A 24,252-nucleotide genomic window follows, 5' to 3' on the forward strand; every position below is an offset into this window, starting at 1 on the left:
TGCACAGCCGCATGTCAATTTGTCAAGCATAGAGCTTGTCACAGACGCTGTAGATTATTGAATGCAGTATTAATATACATCTTACAGCCTGTAATTACATCTCAGGCTTAAAATATACGATCATTTTGTATTTGGTTACTGCTACAGGGACAGTGTACGTGGGAAGTGTGGGAGGTGCAGGAAAAAGGCAAATCTCTGTTAAAGCGTAGCAGGTAAGATGCAGCTTAAGTTAGTGTTTATGCTAATTACTACAACTCAGTAAAATACAGTATTTAGTAATGGCTTTGAAACAAAGAAAAAAATGATTTTTTTTGACAAGTATTCAGATGGTGGAGTAGAATTCAAACTACTTTCTGGGAAATAGCCTTTCTGATATTGTTTTATTAGAAGGAAAACCAGAAAGTGCGAGAACTGCTCAACAGTTCAATCAGCATTTAGTGAGAAAAAAAGTCTGTAAATTGGACAGGTAGAACATAAAAAATGTTTCAGTCCCAGTTTTGCAGGTGTTTTCACAGCAAACAATTTTGCAGGGACATATTATTTTTGGCTCACTTGATAGAGTGGAACAAATGGTAGTAAATGAAAATTGCAGTCAATTTAATTTGTGGATAGATTTAATGTGAGCAATTGAATTGACCACAACTCGTTCCCGATTGTGCAATAGGTTAGCATTTTGGGTGCGATCCCTTGGTCAGGAATTCGTACCCGCTTTAGCTTGCAACACCAATGCCAACACAGCGACTCTTGTGAGGTAAAAGAGGGGATAAAGTAAACTTTATCACTGTATCCTGTGATAGATTCAGCTGCCACCAATAGTAATACACACGTCACTCACAGGTATCTCAATGTAAATGGCCAGAAGTGAAGGGTTGCGCTCTGTTGCATTATGTAACGTTTCTGAAGATATCATATGTGTGTGGCTTTCCAGCCTTTGGTATCTCTACTTTGCTGCAGACTTATCCCATGGAGGGCAAAGCACAGAACACACAGCAGTGACCAATGAAAGCTTTACCTTGCATATACAATACAAAATCATTCTTACACTGAACAGCATGTTCTGTTGACAGCGCATCACAAGTCCATTCCTGTAATGTAAAATACAGCAAGACTGTAAATATGATAGAACTATTGCTCAAGAAATACGGGCTGCTTCAAATCCTATTCAAGTGAAATTAATCAATCGTTTGAAATTTCAAGTGTGTGAGAGTTGTGTGTCATTTTATTCCAAAGTCCCCCTCGTCCATTACTGCAAAGCTGGATTTTGCAATAGGCTGGAATTGCAGCTTTCAAACTAAATTGATGTCACTTTTGTAATATTCTACATATGCTTATTCTGAATTCTGCTGAATTTTGATGAGAACCGAGAGTCCTGCTTTGAAAGAATCCCACTTTGGATGCAATAAGGAGGTCATGTAAACAACATCGCCATCACTCATCCTTTGAAATGTTTGCTGAGATATTAGTGCTGCTTGCTAAAATTTCATGCTGTGCTTCAGTATTCATATTAATCTACTATGATTCTCTGATAAATTCGCTCAATATTTGGATGATAGAAAGGTACACAGTGAGAGCGTGTAAAGGCTCGGATTGAACGAGTAAGAGAAATAATTTGACCATTGTAAACCTGAATGAATAGTGACCATCTATGGCACCAGGCTCATGCTGCATCTTACATGACTAGTTGACTGTGTTGAAGATATAATGTAGAAAATATATTCCCACAGCAGACTCTTGGGCAAAGGATTAAAGGTTCTCCATCAGCAACACTGCAATATTTTGGTTTTGTTTACGTGGAAATATGATATTTATATTGTTAAATTACACAGAATTGTCTCGTGTTGAAAAAAATGTAAAGTATTATTAGCAGATAGTCACCAATGGATAATTTTTACTAATTAAAATCCAAATACCATCATGAGTAAAATTACAATGCTACCACTTGCCATAGCTCTTCAGTTCCTTAATTGCATTAGTTTATTTCTGCCTCTGTGGATGTGGATGAGAAAACATAATCGTAATTTAATCACCCAACAGGACATAAAACATTGCCACGGGGAGTTTGGGCCTATTTGTATCACTGTCTCTTTGTTATCTAGGAAAACTAAGACGAATGCAAAGTTGCCATATTTGGCTGAGCCACATGATTTTTCTTCTATTTTAGTATAGCTATTATATGACAGAATCACATCTGAAAGACTTCCCTGAGCATCAGCTGTATTGTGCAAACAGAGATTGGTTATTACCCAGCGTGGATGTGTTTTTATTGCCGATACACAACCACATAATGGAATTTAGCCCTTAATTATACCACAAGGCATTTTATGTCTCGATAGAGTCCTCTTGTAAACTAGTGTGTGATAGAAGACCCAGCCTGTCCTGCAGGAAGAAATTGATTGGTGCTAAATAACCACAAATGAATAAGGTTTTCTTCATGATATCTTAATAGCATGTCAGATGTCTTACCAGTTTTATCCGAATATTATAAAAGCAGTTAATTGTCATTTGACTCAGTTCAATGTAACCTTTTTGAAATGTAATGTCTATTAGGTTTTGAATACACGGATTATTATTATTACATTACTTTCTTAGGTTTAACAGAAGGAACGGTGAAACAGTAAAAGGCCAAGTGTATCCAGCTCATTATCCAAGTTTAAAGAGATTTTTAAATTTTATTAAGAGAATTTTTAATGTAAATTATGGACCTATCAATTATTTGCTATAAACCTTACCTTACTCTATATACACCTTGCTCTATTGCTTTCCTAGCCAGTTATCATTTGCCTAAGAAAATTATCTGTTCAAGTTTATCCACCAAACCACTCCCAAGAGATAATTTTAAGTACAGTGGTAGCATGGAGAAAGAGCAGTTAATCCTAGAAAAATCAGACTATGGAATCCTTCTCTATAGCACTTTATTCTTCCATTGACCAGTACATTATGTTATATTCTACGCTGTTTTCCACAAAACAATGTTACTGGTGCAGATATAACACAAACTGGCATTTCTTATCAAGGTCAAGCTCTGTTTCAAAACAGACAAGTGTTTGATCATTTTATCTCAGGAAGAATAATAACTTCCTCCACCACTTCTCACTTGCTCTTGCAAACACACACCCCTTTCCACTTCAATCTAACGGGTTTCTTGTCCTATACACATTTCTGTTGATTTGTTAGAAACATGAACTTGGTTGAATTTGTGTTGACATTCAGGTAATATTGAAAATTCTAAAGCATAAAATGAGTTTCCAATTATCCAAGACAATCTGCTTTCTCTATTTTAAAATTTGACTGAAGACCTTGATGTTTATATTTATTTATATACTCTTGATATTATCATTGCTTTTTTTCTGATCCTTCAGGGTGAAAGTGGATACCCATGCTGATTAGCACAGATGAGACAATGGCACCAAAAAAGGTTCATTGGTACTAAAGACCATGACACAAGGGACTTGCATTCAGGAATCAAATGCAATCGTTGCACCATATAATTTTCCTTATCACAGTACATCTGGACTGTTGTTCTGTACCATGCCAGCCTTGCCTGATGACTTGTAGATTTTTTTTCCAACTTGGGAGGTAATTTCTTAAATCTAAAGCAACAAAAATCATGACGGTAAAAATGTCAGGGACAAGAGACAAAAGTTCTCTGCAATGTCCTCATGTTGATGTCCCAGCCTTAGTGTCTTCTGCAGCATCAGAACAAATTTTGAAAGACAAAATGAGAATGTATAAATAGAACACTGACACCTCTACCATTTCCTTCCATATATATCACACGCCACTAGTTATTTTATTTCAAAGCTAACACTTGCAGATACTGAACAGATCTAGGCACAAATGTGTTATTGCTTCTGGCTACCAAACACAATGCTGGGGATGTAGTTATGTCTCTTCCCATTAGTCTTAACTGTACCTGCTCTAAAAGTCTACGCCTTGGACAGCACCCCATGTGTTCCTTTTGGCTCTTTGCGCTGTATTTGACAAGACTTTTGTGATTGTGTAGGATAAAAAGAACTCCCGTTAATATCAATAACAGGATGATCTTTAGAAAAAAGACACTTATCTTCTGATGATGGTAATCATAAGAAAAATACATGCCCAATGAGGCCACTATATCAACTGCAAGGATTATTATTATTATTATTATTATTATAATCATTGGTGAATAAATTGCAGAACCAAGTAAACAAGGTTTTCAATTCACTTTACAGTATAGCACTTCACTGTGAAGCGCTTTGAGACGTCTCAACCACGTGTTAAGGTGCTATATCAAATGCAAGGATTATTATTATTTATTAAGAGCGTCTCTGAAAGACAAGGTAAATCAACTGTTCCCCTTGTAGTTTCTGGTCATGCAGGGGAGAGCCTTAATGGTCTATTCTACTTTGAAGATTGCTGAAACCATGGGGCTGGTATTGTGACTGCTGCTGATGAAGACATTGAAACCATAATGACAGTCATCATCTTCAGAAGCGTCACAGTACAAAAAAATGGCAGTCTATTATCCATAAGAGCCAAAGGGAATCTTCATAGACTTTTAAAGCACAGAAGGAATCAATTCAGTACATTGTGCCTGTGTCAGTTCTCTGAAGAGCTATTCATCCAGTCACACACCCTGACCTTTCCCCATACCCTTTCATGTGGTCCTTTTTCAAATAACTGCCCAGGTCTCTTTTAAAAGAAATTATGGAATCTGTTTCAAACAATATTTTTTGGTGGAGTGAACCATATAATAACATTTGATATCCTAATAACTCTTAACAAACTTTAATACATTCTAACTTCTCTATTTGATTTTGGTGAGGATCTGAAATATATGCCTTCTAGTTACCATTTAATTCAATAAAAAGCCAATCCCATTTCATGCAAGACAACTAAGACCATGAGAACACAGTTCCTTACTTGGGACATAATTCCTCTCACTACTATTCCCTCAGATTAGATTTGGCACTATAGTGAATGTGTCTCACCCTTTGATCAAATTCACAGACAGACTCTGTTCAGGAACTATTGTGCAGGAAAGTTAAGATGCCACTGTTCCAACATACTTATGATAGCAGTGCTAACTAAAGAGAATCCATAATATATGGAGTAAAAAAAACAAATCATTTGTAATGCCTCAACACATATAATCTTAACACTTTGATTCATCACAAATTCCACAAATTACTTTTAAATGGTTCAGCTTTCCAACGCCTCCATCCCAAAGTCCCTCTGCCTCACCACCTCCCTTGCCTCCTTCAAGACCTGTCTCAAGACTCTCCTCTTCGACCGTACCTCTGGTCACCCTCCTACCCATATCCTCCTTGCCCTCCACCCCTCCTGATCCCAACCACCAGCTCGGGTGTGGATCCCTGACTGTCCAGCACCTTGGGACGTCCTCCTGACGTGAAAGGTGTTATACAAATGTAATTTGTTGTTTGTTGTTGATAGGGATTGTGTAGCAGATAGTGTTCAACAGGTATAGTTCTTTTAATCGGTTTACAAGACCAATTCTACAGTCTGTGACAAGAGTGATGGGCAGCCTGGCCTTGTATAAAGGCAAAAGTAGTTAAACAAAAAGCAGCGCAAAGCAGTAACAGCAAAGCTCGACATGCTGGAGATGAATAATGAGATAAAGAGACAAAATAACATGCTAAAAAATACAAATTGAAAGCCTATGTAATGCCTGAGTGATAGACCATGTATAAAGGCTAATGTGGATAAAGCAGAACAAGCAGTAAAAGCAAAGCTAGATACGCCGGAGATGAATAATAAGACAAAATAATACGCTGAAAGTTTCAAATTGCAGGCAGAAGCCTATATAAAGACAAAAATAGAAGTGCTTGGGACCAAAGTCTGGAGAGTGTCGAGATCTTGTGATCACCCTACTCTGACTCCAGGCAGCTGCAACCCAATTCTCCCTATGTTCTCCCTGAGCTCTTGCTTGCTAAAGCTCAGAACAATACGTAAGTGTGTGCATTTTATCAGTTGTAACGCGCAAAAGGAACGAGACACGTATAATAAACACGTGTGGTTGAAATCCTAACTGTCTTTTGAAGTATTCTTACAGAGTGTAATCTCAGAGCATTAACTTGCACTCGAACCTTTGCACGAACATAACCCGAGTCTTGTGACAAGTTCTAGAGGTGAAAGCTGTATAGTCCTCAGAAGGGCACACTGGTCTGTTACTTGAATAAATCATAAATGTACTTGTTTGTGACTCATGGCCTTAAGCAGCTGTTTCTTTGAACAACAGTGTAAGCAGAATATACCAATCTATGCTCTTGTAAAAAGTAACATTTTACAAAGTATGTTCCAAGGATGAGATGTTGAGTAATTTAGACAGTTAAGAAGCAATAAGTTGCTGTCCTCAGAATTATCTGTGTCTACCTCTAGCTAGTCAAACACATTGAATTAGAAGAACCATATATTGATTTACAGTGCTTTTCTTCACTATTCCACATTATGTGCAGTTCAAAATACACCTTGTCCAATGTTAAGCAAGGGAACTGAATTTTGGTCATACGTAATCTCAAAATGTCTTCTCATTGAAATCACCAAGCTTCAGATCCAATGGAATAACAGTAAGTTCAAAAGATCAAGTGGACTTATCACAGTTATCTAGTTGGACGGGTAAGCGACACACACAGGCCTTTTCATCAGCATCACTGTCATGTTGTTCATCTGTACTTGGGGCAGTGAATCTTCCCACTCAGCTCCTGTTAATCCTGTGAGCCAAAGCCCCAGCTGGTAGGGTGGTCCTAGCTGGACAAGTAGTGGGAAAGCTTGCCAGACAGTGATTTAAATGGCAAGCTATGCGGTTTTAGCTGGTTAGACTCCAGGAATAGCACAAGCCTTGGCTCTTGCCAACCTGTGCCCAATAGTCTCTGGAATTAGATGAGCAGGATACTCCCTCTAGGGTGTGCATTTAATTCCAATAAATATTCAGAAGGTTATGCTTGAAGGCTTTGTTGAGGAAGGGCAGGAGGAGGCTCATGTGGAGCATAAACACTGATATAGACCAGTTGGGTTGAATGGCCTGTTTCTGTGCTGTATATTCTAATGTAATCTAATGCAAATATCTTTAAAAACGAAGTGTCATTCACAAGTAAGGAAAGGAAATCTCTCAATATTTAAAAAGCTGTGCTGGATGGATATTACTTTATTTATTGATGTTTCCTACCAAGTTCATCTTGTACTCCTCACTCTTATCTCCCATCACACTTCTGCTGATAATGTGTGATAGTCTGAATCCTATATATCACTATGGCTGCTGGCCATGAAGCTGATTGATTCTGCTGAGATTGTTGAAACATGAGCCTGTGGAGGTGAGTTCAAACCTTACCAGAGCACAGGTAGAAAGAAACTCCACCTGTGAATGGATATACTCTATTTATGTAGCATTTTTAGAGCGTCTGGAACTCTGAAACCATTTTTCTGTGAGGTCTGTTAAGAACTCTGTTCTACAAGAACTCAAAATTAAGCCCATACTTAAGAATTTGGCAAATTCTGGACATGAACATAATTAGGGTAAATTGAGATCCACATGAAATTTCTCTCCAGGGACTCAGACCCAATTATTTTGGTTAGAAATCAAACTCTTTTACAAGGTTGTCATTCAGATAGATACGACTGCCTTTTGAAGTATCATTCATAGGTCCTGGATCAAGCTCCTTTTTATAGTCGAGTTTCCATGGCTGTCCACTGGAACATTATATATGTATCTTCAATTCAAGAGTGAAAAAAAGACAGAAAAAGAAGCCTATTTACCTTTACTGTAGCTATTTTTGACAAAGTTAAAAAGCCTAAACGTTCGCCCAAAGAAAAGGAAATGGTTATGTGCTTGTATTCTATCTATATTATTTAATCCTGAAATACAGGAAATTACAAAAAAAAACTACCATGATATATAATTAAGAGATTTTTTTAACAAAATATAAATTATATCTGCTCCAAAACTACAATGTTTGATCGTTGCATTCCATACTAAAGAACCTGAGTTTGAAACCAAGTTAATATTGACTATCACACTTGGGCTTCCACTAGAGCAAGAGTAATCTGGTTTCAGTCTCAATGTTTTGGTTAGGCAGATGTTGAAAACTGTTTTAAAGAGGTCCCTTTCTGCTTGCATTGAATCACGAGTAAATATTGACATATCCGTCAATATCATTGTGGGGCTGCCTCTTAACCAAGGATAGCATAGACATGGGAGAAATAACTGGAGTGAAGTTTTTCTTTAAGTATTGATTTCTCAATTGCATTATCGTATTGTTTGTCAACTGGTTCCAAGATGCAGTTTTCTGAATCTTTTGTAGCTCTGCCTCTGCTCATTGTTTAGGGCTGTGCTACTTCTGGAAACATGTGGTGAGACTAATTAAATCATAATTATAAAAAAAATTTCTCCGCAACATTATTTTTTAATTGGCTGTTATTTTCAAATTTCAGTTGGAAATGATCAAATGATGAAGTACTCTTTCTACTCTATAATTTATTTGCAACACAATTTACCCACATCAAAATTAAGCTTGCTGAGCATTTGTAGGGTATTTTTCTTCACAGCTGCTGCAGCAATATTTCTCACTAGCAATACAAAGGGGGAAAGATACAATGCTAGGCAGAACATGGTTAAGTTAAATCACGCACAAAAATGAACAGAATAGATTTCGCTGCAGGCAGACAGTTTTTGATTTACACTTCACTTTTCAAAGATACGGGTCTTATTTTCTGAGATGTCAAATAATGTGCCTTATTTTTAGCCTCCACAAGGAGAATTACATACATTTCTGCGATGGTGTGGAAATTGAACTTTGCTGCATTTCAAAACAAATACTTTTAGCATATGCGGCTGTACTTCAGGAGGTCTCTCTGAGTGTTGGTATAATAATATTTAATATTGCAAAATGTAATAGAATCTGTATTTCATTACTTGGTAGAAAATGTAGCTTCTGTGAACCTGTTTTTTTAGCAACACAGCTTTTTACTTAAAGTGTCTTTGATATTACAACTAAGATTGAGATATTTGCATCTTGTCTCTTTCCCGAGTCCTTAAAAGGTTTGTGTTTGAAACAACAATATTATTTAAACAAGTGCGTTCTTGTTATCTGGAATCATTTATTCTAGGTATTTGTTTCTTGAAAAAAAAATCGATGAGTTGCCTCTTTTGATTGTAAAATATCCTTTTGTCATCATTAAGAAATCAGCTGCCTATTTTTAATAATTTTATTACTTTTATACTTCTCGACTATGCTTCTTCTGTCTGATTGTACATCACATGCAAGGCCACATGCAAGACTTAATCAGGGATTGTCTGTCCCCATTGATCTCTCATTTCCTACCAAGTAATGAAATACAGATTCTAGTGCAACAATGTGTTTACTGCTCATCTGTTTCTTAAAGGAACCCTTATGCATAGCAGTCAGTGAATGGATGATTCATGAAATGGAGATATTTGAAAAGAGACACTGTATCTTTAAAGCTGAAGAACAATTTGATAGACATAGGCAATTTCATAGACAAAAGACATAGACGTGCCCCAAATTTAAAGGCCATCCTTTGGAGCTGTCCAGTACTTCAGTACTTGATAAACAACACAACTTCACATCCATCAGCCCAAACCCCTTATGGATTCGATTTGACTTACACTTTCAATAGCAATTAATCTAACAGGTCTGCGTCATTTCTCAGAGGTTTGATAATCGAATTAATATAAATATAATGGCATTAAATCAAGGCAGCTGGGCAGTTCTGCCAGTGTTCCTTCTCGTATAGCTCAATTAAGATTTCAGAACCATGGCTCATATCTTACAGACACAACATGCAATGTACATAAATCTTGCGCTGTAGTGGACAAAGGCATCTCTAAATAATTAAAATCATAAACATACTTCATACATAGTTAGTTCACAGTGAAATATTTGGCTCACTCCAGTTTTGTAAAAATCTTTGAAACATTCAATGTTATAAAAATCTTATTTGCCAATAAAATAAGGGAGGCGATAAAAGCTTTCATTCTGCCGTAGTTAGTGGTCAAGAAAGGAGTTCATTGGGTTCTGTTTCACATGCAGTTTCTAGTTGTTACCACCCCACTTTGTTTACAAAAGCACACTGAAATTGGACATTTAGTGGTTGACTAGTGATTAAAAGCAAGGATATATTGTGGAAATAAAAAACTGCAAATATGCATATTACATGCTGCTTTAGCAATATCACTTAATGCATTTACATTTTAGATTCCATTTCATTTTACATCCCTGAAGATGATCTTTATGTCTGTGACTTTTTACGTCAATGCTTTTTTATGGCAAATGCTGAATCTGTTGCCTGCAAACTAGAAGGATTTCAAGATGCTTTCACCTACACATGAATCACAGAGTACAATTCTGATGCTTTTTTTTGTTCAGTGTTTCAGTGTTTATCATCGCCTTTCAAAACCGATATGGTTGGTGTGCAACTTGCTTGTAAAAAGATGCTTTTGCATGAGACACACAAAACACAAACTACTGAAGTGTGTTTGTGATTTTAATTATTCAGAAATGCCTTTGTCCGCTTTGAATGCAATTAGTGTTCTTTGTTTCTATTCACTTCTGAATGCAGGGGGTTTATTTTTATTGAATAACTGACAGAAGCCTTATTAATGTCATTTTTTTATACACCAACTCCTTATTCATTCACCTTTAAAACAAATCATGTAAACACGCAGCCTTGTCCTATCTAATATTGCACAGACAAACTGCGTTTTACTAACAAATTTAAATGCGAAAAATGTTTTCAAAACTACGCGTGTGTAACATGTATTTGGACTTTTTTCTCCAAGACTGGATTCATTTTATTATACTGGGGAACACTTGCTAGATTCAAAGGCACAACTTTACAATCTGCCCGGTTGCTCACTGTTGAGAACACTCCAGTCATATTCATTGTCAGCAAATGCACAAGAGAGAGCAGCAGTGCATTGAAATACATTGGGACGCTATTCATCCAAACAGTTTGGGAAATACTTTGTGTTAATGAACAATTTGGAATCACTAACACAGACTACAGTAATTCCACTTTCACCTTTGTATTGAGCTGTGTTAACTCAACATGAAGATACGAACATTATTTTATCAAATAATATAGTCAAGGCATGTTGAGATCTCCGACCAATTCTCTCAACTAGTCAATTCAGATGAATGTTGCACAAACAATGAGAACCCTACTGTTGTACACCATGGCTGATAAAAGCAGTCATTGATGATAAATGGGAAGCAATTATTATTATTTTAGCGATCAGAATCAATTGTTGCTCTGAAGCAAAAAAATCAATAAAACTAAAAACTAATCACCTGAACTTTAAAGCAGAATCTATAAATCATTACTGTTGACTTTTCATCAAAATAACATACAATAATAACAGATCAGAGTTTGTATAGGATTAGTCAATTGATCACTGGGAAACGGGAGGGGAAATCTCTTCATTAACTCTTTGGGTGCTGAATACCTCAGTTGTTTTGCCATACACTAAAGAGCATCTTACCCAAAATGTAAATGTTTACTTAGCAATGCTGTCATTTTTTTTTAAAAAAGTGACCCCGTTTGGTATGCTGCTAAAATGCATATAGGAATTTTAATTCAAATCAAAGTCTTATTATTAACGTGTTGAGTGACAACACTTTGCCTGAACTATACACATTTCACTTGCAAACTGCTGAGTCTGACAGAGACTATGATTACATTTACAGGAATCTCCATCATCTTCCATTTTACATTTGTGCAACCATTTGCAACCAACCTATATTAATATAGGACTGGAAATATAGACCGACATTTATTAGGTAGAAAGCCTGATTTTAGGCTGAAACTAGTTGGTGAAATTTTCACATTAATATTTGCTGAAAGACAATGGCAATAGCACCATTTCAAATGCAAAAAAACTGAGAAATACCCAGTGTTTGATCGAGGATAAAGAGCTTATCATGGGAATTGTTAAGATACTATCCCATCCTGATTTTTTTCTGATTCTGTGATAGAAAGTTCCCTTCTACCGATCTCTTCAATTTAATTACTATCTTGTTTAATTGGAAAATCCATCAAAGCACTAGAAGCAATGATAAAGTCCTTACCTGATGCCATAGAGACTTGCTTTGAATCTCTGAATAGACTATGGTATATAGAGTAAAACAACACAGACTCCCTTGGCACGGACAGCAATCTAGCAGTTGCTCTTCCTTAATCACCATACAGTCATCCCGACGTTTCAGCAGAGGTTCAGAATAGAACAGCAGACACTATCACACAGGACCAATGCACAGAGCCTGACACGCTGCCTTTCCTCACTTCCTTCAGCAGCTCTGCTCACGTCTCACGCAAGACAGCTACTGAAGCGATTCAAGGGCATTCCCCAAGAAATAATATGTTAATATGCATGTCTCAATCTGCTGCTAGCTAAACTGGGCCCAGACGTGCATCGTGTGCACACACACATACACACACACACACACACAAACGTTACATACTGTATTCTCTTAGCAATAAATCTGATACCGTGATGTAGGCAAATTAACTGTTGAAACAGATTGTAATATTTCTCACAGATTTTGTTCCAAATATATCACCCAATTACATGAAATAAACATAACAAACACATTGCAAATTCGGACTCAATTGAAACACCACATTTCTGAAACTTTGGGGCGAAAAAAAAAAAATCACTCGAGGATTTGATCCTTCAGGATGGATAGAAGAAGCACACAATTTGGGGGAGATCAAATTTTGATTGAAAGAAATAAACATTTCGAGGTTGCTTCCCTGAGAGGTCATTAGTCTGCAGCAGCTGTAGCAGCAGAATTATGTGGGAGAAACATAAAGATAATTAGGAGAAAATTGGGCAAATCAGCTCAAAGGAATTCATGTTTGCAGGCAGATTGTTATTCATGAATCATTGTGTACCTGTCATGTGTAATACTCTGTGGCAGCATTCAGGGCTTGAAAGCAGGAGGTACAGTGTGGGAATACCTATATTTCATAATAAAAGTTCTATTCCATTTTCTCCCTTTAACATTTTCAAAGACCCATCTAAGAAAAAAAGACAAAAAAGTCTTTTGCTTTCACTACTACTTCAGACTGTGCTAAGATAGCGTGAATACGATTTGTGTCTGGAAGTCTGAAAACAAGCACTGACGAGACAACAGAAAGTGCATATGGTGACATAATTTGAATTCTCAGCAGTCTTTGCCACTGTGTAATACTATACTCTTTTATTACAACGTGCTAGGCTTAGTAGATAATGCAACTTTCGGGCAATTCAGTGCTTGCTTAAAAACTAATCAGTATCAATGGGAATTCTAGTACAAGATCATGAAGAGAGTCACATAAATCACACATACGGAGTCCTGTAGCTCATTGGTTGAGCACTCGCTTTGCAAGTGAGAGACCTGAGTTCAATTCCAGGCAGGGCGAAACCTTGGGCAAGTTTCCTTACTCCATACGCCTGATAATAATCCCTCCAAAAAAACAAAACAATAGTAAATTGGTCATTTTTAATCCAAGACTGTTTGTGGGACATTGCTGTGCGCAATTGGCTGCCGCGTTCGCCCACAAATATACAGTCAATTCACTTTACATTATATTCTGTGAAGCGCTTTGGGACGTGAAAAGCGCTGAATCAAATGCAACGATTATTATTATTATTATTATTATTGTGCTTTATAAACAGCATTTATAGTAGAACTCGATGACATACAGGAAACGTGAACCATCAGCACAATTCCCTCACCCTTCCAGCTCATGAGTTACCTGCACGACCACAAATGGTTTAATTTTTCAGTAAACCACCAAGTCTCTGACTTGTACCCTTGTAGTTTCATCTGTGAAACCAACCAATGGAATTTGACAATTTGTGCCATATTCCAACACTAAGTGAATGGAACCCACAAAACGTAACTGGGAAGTGCAACCATATGGCCAAGTAACCAGAAGCGACATGGAACTTTGGATTTAATAGACAAGAATTTTGTGTATAAACACTATGGATCAAATGTACAATTAAACATTAATGTTTTCCAATAAGTAGAAATTTTCAATGACAGTCCTTAATAAGGAATCCGCTCTGAGACATTACTCTGCGGGGAGGGCATTATGTAAGTGCAAGTTGTTGTTGTTGAGCGAGAGGATGCTTTATGGTGACCAGAAGTGTTTCACGCACTTCACACCAACCTATAGGAAGGGCGCTATATAAATGCAAGTTCTTATTATTTGACCATGTCACTCCAGCCTAGCAGAGCAGAAATTCTAAATGATAGATTTAAAGGTGGGTGGAGGACTCATTATTTAAAAATGGAATAATCTGCGCAATTGTGTGATGTGTTTGACAAAAGGGAGAAATTAATATGCAGATTAAAGGTTTTAGGTATTTCTGGATTTGAAGAGGGAGGAAATGTTTAATGAAGCAAGTGCCACTGTACATGATTGATTCTCTTCGAATTCAAATAGTTATCTTGAGAAATTCATTTAAGTTTAACTTCGAACAGAATTGGAATTCAAGTGTTTATCAATTGCGTGATTGTTCCAGGGAATGCAGAATGCCCTCAAGCTATAAATTAGTTTTCAGTGAAAAAAAAGAATTTGTAATCTTATTGAAATGCAATGCTGGTTTTTGAAATGCACCACATTGAAAATATCACTTGAAGTTTACAAGATGGCTGTGGATATGTTCTTTTCTAAGCTACTAGCATATTGACTCTGAGTAATCTAATAAACTCTTTCAGGTTCATTTATTTTTCAGATGCACAGATCTCACTGAGTCGAATTGAACCAGATGGTTAAGTCACAATGTTCCTGTAATTCGGTAATCGAGTTGACGTACTGGAACTCAAATAGCTCTTTCCCTTTCCTGCACCAGTCTCTGGAAGTACATCCTTGACAGGCACCACCGACTCCTTATTCCACAATGGGTTGATTTCAGGATCCTTGTTCTGGCTTACAAACACCCTAACGTCCTTGCTGAATCCTACACCCACATTGTCGTGCAATCCTACTTCTTTGAACTCCACCAACTCAGGTCTGCTCCATATCCCTCACCCTCTTCTATCCCTCCAAACTGTGCCTTCAGTCCATCTCCCACCCTTCTACCCACCGCACACTCCTTCCTATCTCCTGCTGGGTTCCTAATCAGTCAATGTTAAGCATTTCTGAGGCATTATTTCTGAGGCATTATTCTACAAAAAGGGCTAGACAAGTGCAAGTTGTTGTTGTTGATGATGAAGTAAAATAGTTTACCTTTAAGTTAGAAATATATTCTTTCTCAAACTGTTGTGGAATTGTAGTTTTCAGTTTAACCTGTTTACACCTTCCTCAGTTTCCTATCCATTTAGCATTATATCGAAATACAACATACCCAATTGCCTGTGATATGTTTGCTTTCCTATCTCAGTATTTTCTTAGTTTGGATATGTCAACTATAATAACTATGAGAAATTGCAGGCAGTTCACCATTCACTTTCTGCAGCTTTAGAAACTGACATGAGCTACCAAAGGGAGACATATTCAAGTGGTTCAAAAATCTAATTTAGGATCCTCAGTCACAAAGATGAAGCTAAATGGCCAGTGTTTTTTCTCTATGGAAAACTATTGATCTGATGAATGAAGAGCAGTATGAAAATTGCACTTACACCAATTTTTTCAACACTGCAGGGAAAACAAACAGAAATCTAAGGGTTCATTTTTTCTGCCTTTATACAAAGAATGCTTGGTTAGGCAAGTTTCCTTAGTCCACACGCCTCTGGTTACCTAGAAGTAGGAACCCGGTTGTTAGAGAATTAGTGGATTGCTTTCCAGGGGTAATAATCCATCTCCTCCCTCCCCCACCCAAAAAAATTTGGTCACTCAATCCACGATTGTTTGTGGGAAACTGCTGTGCACAATTAGCTGCCGGGTTTCGCCCACAAAATACACAGTCACAACACTTTACAATATATTCTGTGTAGCGCTTTGAGACTTCACAATGACATGATGAGGCGATATATCAAATGCAAGGATTATTATTATTACACTGCATTTCTATGACTGTTGGAGAAATATCTTGACTTCTAACAAAAAGGTGTCCCTAGTTAGGAATCTGTAAGGTTGTGTTAATGCTGGACATTTTCCGATGATTTGCAGGGTTTTTTTTGTTAATGTCCTGGAACCCCACAATTGAACCCACCTGAAGGAGGTGGTTTCAGGAGTGGTTTGGTTACTCCACTTCAGTATAAATACTAGAAGTGCAAATTCAATCAGATGCCATTTGGTGCATTGATATTCCAATAAATACCCAGGAATAATCAAGGGACTCTTCATTAATGGTAGAGTATTAAATTGCTTGACACGTGTCTTGACTAATAACCCAGTCTCTTCACACAACTTCAAATCAACTGTACAGCACAATGTAAAGTCTCGAGATTGAGAAGTATAAATCAGGCTGCCCTCTCCACTCTATACTGCTATACTGCTGGAAGGACATTGTCTTGCTTCCAGCAATTTAAGTGCATCATCAGTTATGATAAATGACTATTTAATGTTCTGGTTCATACCAGCAAGACTCTAAAATCATGTACTCTCTTCAACTCCTGTTCGTGCTAACAAATGCACACCTCATCTATGATGAACATTTAACTATCTTAGGTCATATTTCTGATAATAATGTGTTTTTTTCTTGTTTTCTTGGTTATTCCGCCCAATTGATGCTTATATTCTTTACTGTAGCTGGGACAAATGGCAATTCAGTGAAGTCTTCAATTTATTTCCTCTTTAATTTGTCTCAAAGTCAGAGGCTGTGGGTTCAAGTTCCACGTTGGGACATTGAATCACACAGTCTAAGATGACACTCCAATGCAGTGCTGGGGATGTGTTGCATTGTCAAAGGTACCATCCTTCAGATGTGAATCGCTTTGAGATGTCCTTCTGACGTGATAAGGCGCTATACCGAATGCAAGAATTATTATTATCCCATACACAAATACCATGCACATGCATTTCTGGCAATGACCATTGGGTGGCAATCAGGAACAAGAAGCCTGGATGGGTTTCCTCCTCTTTAGCCCAGGGACACTGATGCCAATTGCAAGTTCTCCCCCAATATCTAACTATTGGCTAACTCAGTACATACAATGGACTGAACCTGGTGCCTTCCTGGTCCATATGGTGCATTTAACCACTTTATCTGGGGAGCAGTAATCCTAATCTTAATACTTGGGCCTGAGACAGTCTGAGATCAGATAATCTTATGTAATCAAGTTTGAGTGACAGGTTCTCCCAGACTGAACTCTCAAACTTGTGGTTGGAGGTCAAGCATCACCCACTTCAGACACTGACCTAAACCCTAACCCTAACTGAGCCAGAGTTTCTGTCATTTTAATTTTGATAAGTATTTGAACCAATATTAAAATCTAAAATCAGCATACAACCAATTTTCTCTTAGTAATAAGGATTTTTCCATAGTCTAGGTATTGTGCCCGGGAACACTTCTGAAACAGACAGAATAGGATGCATTTTGATTTTCGCATTTAAATCTGATCAAATAATTGATTGGAATTAAAGTAACTGTGATTATATCCTCTATTATATCGACACTAATGATGTGCTGCATTTCCTATTTAGTTTCCATCTTACACACATTTATAAAGTTCCGTGGACAAAAGACTATTAACATAACAAGCAATGCTCAAGCGAGCTGTAGTGTTATCATATCCATTTCTTTTCCATCTTCAGAATTATTTTCCCTCTGAGCTTTCCCTAAATATTTGAAAACTGCTTTCTGACATTATAAATTGAGAGTATTAATTAAACATCCCTCTCTCTTCCTCAAGCAGAAGTGTCCAGAGCTTCTTCTTTTTAAAAAAAATCCAGCTGTTTATTTCTCATCATTAAAGCTCATTAATTATCTCGCATTCATTCCGAGGTTGAAATATCATTTGCCTTTTCGATGTATTTGCCTGCATTTTAATTACTCCATGAAAATCCAAGTCTTTATTGCCCTCTTGCCTGTCGTACACAATCATAACTGCTAAATTTTCCACCCCATTATCTAACCTTTCCTATAATCTTTGATAATAACATTATTAGGCCACAGAGTATTAAAGCATACAGGATGCGCCTTTATTTTGGAGTTTGAAGCTATCCCACTCAAAAAAACACGAGGCATTCTTACACAGTTCAGATCAAATGGAATTAATGCTTTCAAAATGTAAAGCCATGCCAGCAAAAGTAAATTATTATAAGTACAATTTATTGATTTTCCTCTTCAATGATTTTTCCATGACTTTAACATTAATGATGAAGCAGTGCCTAGCAAACAATTATGTTGCATTATGCACAACTATGCATGTCATGTACTTTAATTATAGACCTTTCAGAACAATAAGAATTTTAATTTGCTGCGACTAATCGTACTAAATTATGGACTTTTGTTTTTAAATCTATTTTTGCAGTTATGTCCTTTTATCTTTTAGAATCCTTTCCCTCCCCTCTCTAACACCACCACTGCACTAACAAACCAGCAAACTCTGTCTTGGCTCTCGTATTCCTTCTTGCTAACTGCTGCAGGGAACACAGGCACATCCTGAGATGCCTTCCTCTCAACATTTCTCTCTTTACCTGTTGGTGTTTAATCATTGCCACTCTGCAATGTCTCCATGATAAATTACTTATCAGTGGTAACTTTCCATGTGGTGTGTACATGTTGAGCGCGCATTTGTGGGCTGTGATTTGAACTAACAAATAAGGGCTGAAGCCTAGAAATTCAAAAGAGGCCAATACATCAGAGGGAGTTTCCTGCAGGTAGAACATCAATGTGGCAGTTTATAGGTTGTGTAAAAGGGCTCTATTCGGATCTACTTGACTTGAACGCAGTCATTAATTTGGCAAAGACGAATGCAACACTTCGAATAGTGGTTAAAAGGCAATCAACAACAACAACAACAACAACTTGCACTTAGCACCCTCCATGCAGGGTCGTGTCTCAGAGCACTTAACAGCAGCCGAGCTTGATTCTGAGAGACAACAACTGTGATTTAAAAGCTGGAATAATCAGGTGAATTGTAAGGTTTAACACTCTTTCTCTGCAGGCTGGGCACAGATCCACTCCAGATTATGAGGATGAAAGTCTTCTCTGACTCTCTTAACTGACTACAATTCCTAAATGAAATGCAATTGAGCACTCTTAAGCCAGTTTCTAGGACACATTAGCTCAAGCCAAAACACCGGGCACTATTTGGCACAAATTGGCATTCATAACACTTGCCTGATAAAAAAAATAAAAAGGGTCTAACTTAAATGAATATCTAATAATAACCATAGTCCATCGAAACAAATAAAAAAAAGTGTAGCAATTATTTTCTTAACACACTCAACATTTTACAAATCATTTAAATGAATTGAATGGATCATTCAAATACATTAACTGCATTGTTTCAAGCTCCATCCCCCTTTCCACAGAGAAAACATTCTGCTGGTCCGATTCAGAGACTGGAATCAATCTCGAGGTTGAGTTTCCACGGAAGCGAAGTCTTCCAAATTCCTGACCTATAACCTGCGAGAAGCTTTTATTCCACAAGACCGGACGCCAGACATGTTCAGATTTGTTCACTCACAAAATCCAGTTTATAGAAAACACAAACATCTAACCATGGTCAGAAAGAATCCGTGCAATGCTATGTCTAGGTGACCACACAGCCAATATTAAAAGAATAAAATCTTGAAAGAAACAAATCGCATATATCAATAAATCAAATATTGTGAAGCAACTGAAGATTTTAAGTCTTCATGACCAAGTGAAACCACTATTCACAAGACACCCCCATCCACCCTCAGTGAACATGCAATTTTCTGTCTCCCTGCACTTGTTCAGAGCCTGTGTTCTGATTTGAAGCCTTTCACAATACCTCAAGCACAGCCTGTGTTGGAAGTGGAACACACTTGCTTTGCTCAGTGTACAAATAAGTGCCCTTTGGAAAATCATGTAGCACTCAGATAATTTAGGAGAATACAGTAGCTTTGATAAACAAATAGATTTTGTAACCAAACTAGTCTATCGTTTAAGCAGGCTCAATTAAACAGAAACAAGCATCTGGGGAAGACAAGCAATCGATAAAGTAAAAATGTTACGTGGCAATGAATTTATATCGGGTATATTCACACTACATATTCATGTGTATTGGTCAAATTCATATTATTCCAGAATAGGAGATTAGTCCCTTGAAGAAATGGAGGCAAAATATCCAGTTGCACACGTTCTACATCACCATTTGCTGCATCCTGCCACTGAGATGCACATGCACGACACAAGATATATTCCCATGTGGTATGTGCCATAGTATTTTCTATATATCACTGTGTGTTTTCCTGCACTGTGACTCTCAGCAGCCATAGATCAACCCTGAAATAATAAATCATAATCCTTGTATTTGATAATCTGACTGGAGCCTCGTGAACAAAAGATGCAAATTAAATTACATTATTTTTCAAACTTTCCTTTCGGCTTCTCAAGTGGTAGGGTATGTATGTGCAGTATCAATATCTCAAGGAATGCTTTTACACTTCAGTTATTTACAGATAACGTGTAGGATGACATAGAATCTAGAGCAATGAAACAGACCATTTGACCCAAGCAGTCCGTGACAGTGTTGTTTTGCTCCACATCTGCTTCCATCAAAATGTAATATAGTCTTCTTTGGCTGATATTCCCATAGTCTGTAAATCTTCCAGTGTAGAGAAAATCTCTGCATGTCAGCTCAGTATAACAGATAGTGTCATCTAACCTTCACAAAGATGAATGTCATCAAAGTATAATCGAAATTCCAAATCATTCAGAAAACCTTCATCGTGCTTTTTTATCCTACATCTTTTCTGCATGTAACTCTCTGGCTATTTAACTCGGTTCCCAAAATGATATTCCCCTACGAGCAAACTCACTGTTGTTTTCCACTACTTGCTTCCAATAGAGGTACTATTGGGCTCCAGTAATAAAGAGAAAAAAANTCTGTAACATTCTCTACTGCACCTACTACTCTCTAAAGTCCAGGATTCTATTCAGGATACATTTTGCATGTACTGGTTATGAATTCACACAATGAAGCTTGGTACCGTTACCGAGGAGAGTATAATATTCACTTCCTGCCAATGTCGGTACGGGTTTACCAAAAGTAAAGAATAATCCCCCTAGACTTTCTTACAAGTACCCGGCACAGGATATTTCACTCTGATTGACTGGCTCTTATCTCCTGAAGCACAATAGAGTGACTTATTCCAACCCAACAATTACCTGAAAGGAACACAGTATGGAATGAAAGAAGGCAATTTAGCTCATCACGGCCATTCTCTCAACAGCTCAACTACAATTTTGTTCTATCATGGACTCAGCACAATCCTTCTGTCTCCAGAGGAAGGTGACCAATTATAGGCTAAAGCTATACGAAGCCAAAGCTCTGTGAAATTTTTCCGCCAACAGAACCCTCACAGGTAATCAAGCTAACTACAGGATATCAATCAAGCCTTACAACTCTTTCTTCTCAGCTCCCACCAGTTGTAATCCACCATGATACAGCAAAAGAGTTACCGTGTTCTGTACAGCATTTGATCACCTGCTCTAACCTCTAATTCTGTTCTTGTCTACAGTAATTCTGTTTAAAAGAGATAATTGCCAATTGAAAAAACATCATAGATAAATCAGTCTAGCTGTTCATAACATTAACAGATAACTTGCTTATTTTAGTGCAACGGGGGGAGATGCCCATTTATTGCAGATTGTGGGATATTTGGGACGTCCCAGCATCTTGGGATGTCCTCCCGATGTGAAAGGTGCTATACAAATGTAATCTTGTTGTTGTGTCTCGAAGATGTGATAAGGCGCAATATCAAATGCAAGGATTATTATTATTATCATGTGAGCGAATGTCAAGAACACCTTTGGGAAGATTTAAAGTTGGGATCCTTCCTGAATAATATAAAAGGACCTCAATGTTTATATGTGATTCTTTATTCTGTGTTGTATTAAGGCAGAGTGGGAGATGTCTAGTAGAATCAGTCTAGAGATCAATGGATGCCGATTATTTAAAAAAAAAACAATTTCATTCACTAGGCCTTTACAATAGGAAACCATAATCTTATGTCAATAATAAGGAATCCCAGTGTAAAGACTTTAGTGATCAACACAAAATATAGCCCTTAATAATAGTAACATATGTTCCCCGCAGAACTCATTTTGATTGAGGAACCATTCACAAAAAGGTGATGGTAGTCCATTTTAATTAACGTGCAAATATAACTTTCTACTTTATAGCTGTAGCAATGTCAGGTATAGAAGATTCAACACATGAAATCTGTTTATCGCAAGTGGGAACGTTCCTTCTTTTCGTTTTACATTCCCACCCCGAATTCCCCTCATCCTTTTAAGAGTTCTCTCCTGCAGGCTGCAGCATCCTTCAGCCTGGACTCCTCCACACCCTTCAGTGGTAGTGTGTATCTCAGGGAAAGCAAGCGAGCTAGCTGAAGGGATAAGACAGCCCATGTTATCTTTCCCTGCTTCGAAAGCGAGATGTCTGCTTTGGCACTAGTAGCTGTAGGTTAGAGCTGACAAAACTCATCTTGGATTTGGTTGGTAAATTTGACTTGAACTCATGGCCACAGGCATGTAACCAGACATCAGAGTCACCGGAGGAGAGCCGTTACGATGCTAAAAATCTAACCAGCTACAGTTAAAACATTCAGAAGTATTCGTTTGTGTGTCCTCCGGATTGAAGCCTTGTCAATCAAAATGTAGAGAGTGTGACAATGAGTGTCACATTCTGTTTCCACAGGTGATAGGTTTCCATCGATAGTTCTTCCTGTGATGCAAAAAATGGTATGGATCTCTATTCCGGATTTTCACGGACTCAAAATAGCTCCATCATCCTCCCTAAGGTACACCAGGCATTTAAATGGAGAGATTTCTAATGCGCAATACAATCCAAAATTACATTTGTAAAGCGCCCTTCACGTCAGGAAGACGTCCCAATGTGCTGAACAGTCAGGGACTCAGACTGATGCAGGGAATTTCAAAGTCAGAGGCAGAGCTGATAGGCAATGTTTCTTCTCACAATATTGGGGATTAAATTGCAGGTTGTGCTATAAAATGTCAATGCAGGCATAAAGAGGGAGTTACAGAGGGTCTGAATTATGGATTTAATAAACAATGCAAAAGATGTTAGAATACCCTTCAATCTCTTTCATAAATTAATTATAGAATTTTAGGGCACATGTAAACTTATCTTTCCAAATTGATACATAGAACCACAGAAATCTACAGGACAGATGCAGGCCATTCGGCCACTCGTGTCTGTGCTGGTTCTCTTAAAGAGCAATCCTTTCCATCCCATTCACTTGCCTTTTCTCCATATAGTTTACTTCTTTTTAACCATCAATCTTGTTCCCTTTTGAAAGCTAATTTGGATTCTGCCTCAATCATCACTAACAACTCTGTGTGTCAAAACATTTCTTCTAATCTCTCCATTTGCTTGTTTGAAGACTGTTTTAAACCGATGCCCTCTAGTCACTGACTGACCGACTGGTGGAAATAATTTCTCCTTGTTGACTCTATCCAAACCATTCATAATTTTAATGCCCTCAATTAGGTCACCTCGTTGTTCCTAACATGGTGAGCACAACCTGCAAATTATACTGCATGTAAAAAGAAATACAGTCCAGAGTTTTGTGCATTGTCCTTGGAGACACATGGCTATAATGGAAAATCCCGTTAAAAAGGCTGCTTCGCACATGGGGAAAAAATAAATTTCACTCATCGATGAAAGTACCAAGTTCACTTGTGGGGAATTTGTAATCTAAACAAACATCCCTAAGGACAGAAATTTGATCAACTGTTGCAAATGTGCACCTTAGAAGGTCCAAAATTCAATCTGGTTTCAGCCAATTTGTTTTAAGAAATTTAAGATCAGTTAAACAGGAAGGAGTCTTGACTGGGAGACTCAAATGCAGAGGGATATAGAGTCAATTGAAAGGACAGGAACAATGAAATTAAGAGAGAAGTTGTAACAGTATGGATAAGAGTGGACATCTCATCAGTGAAAATAGATATAAATGCCTCAACTAGTCAGAATTGACAGCAACTCTGGGAGTAAGTAGCATGCCTAAACTCTGAGTTTGGGATTTTGCATGGTGAATGCAAGGGGAATAATTGAGTAGACCTTATAGAGAGAAAATAAAAGGCAAAAATGTTGTTGACACTGCTTTTCATATCTTGCTCCAGGAATCTGATCCTATAAA

At 37.5% G+C, this 24,252-nt stretch overlaps 1 protein-coding gene across 3 annotated transcripts in view; it reads right to left on the minus strand.

The window, feature by feature from the left end:
- syt1a (synaptotagmin Ia) overlaps positions 1 to 24,252 on the minus strand; it is a 212,991-nt gene that overhangs the window by 84,679 nt on the left and 104,060 nt on the right. For 2 of the 3 annotated variants that reach the window (XM_007895356.2, XM_007895355.2), the window contains exon 1: positions 12,084 to 12,331. The exons of the other annotated variant lie outside the window; for it this stretch is intronic. In XM_007895356.2, the coding sequence (XP_007893547.1) occupies positions 12,084 to 12,093 (10 nt within the window). In that variant the 5' untranslated portion in view covers positions 12,094 to 12,331. Of the gene's footprint in view, positions 1 to 12,083; positions 12,332 to 24,252 lie in introns of those variants that run through there. 3 annotated transcript variants of the gene reach the window in all.

The sequence above is a fragment of the Callorhinchus milii genome, unplaced genomic scaffold, assembly GCF_018977255.1.
Source record: "Callorhinchus milii isolate IMCB2004 unplaced genomic scaffold, IMCB_Cmil_1.0 Scaffold5, whole genome shotgun sequence".
In the NCBI taxonomy this organism is placed as follows: Eukaryota; Metazoa; Chordata; class Chondrichthyes; order Chimaeriformes; family Callorhinchidae; genus Callorhinchus; species Callorhinchus milii.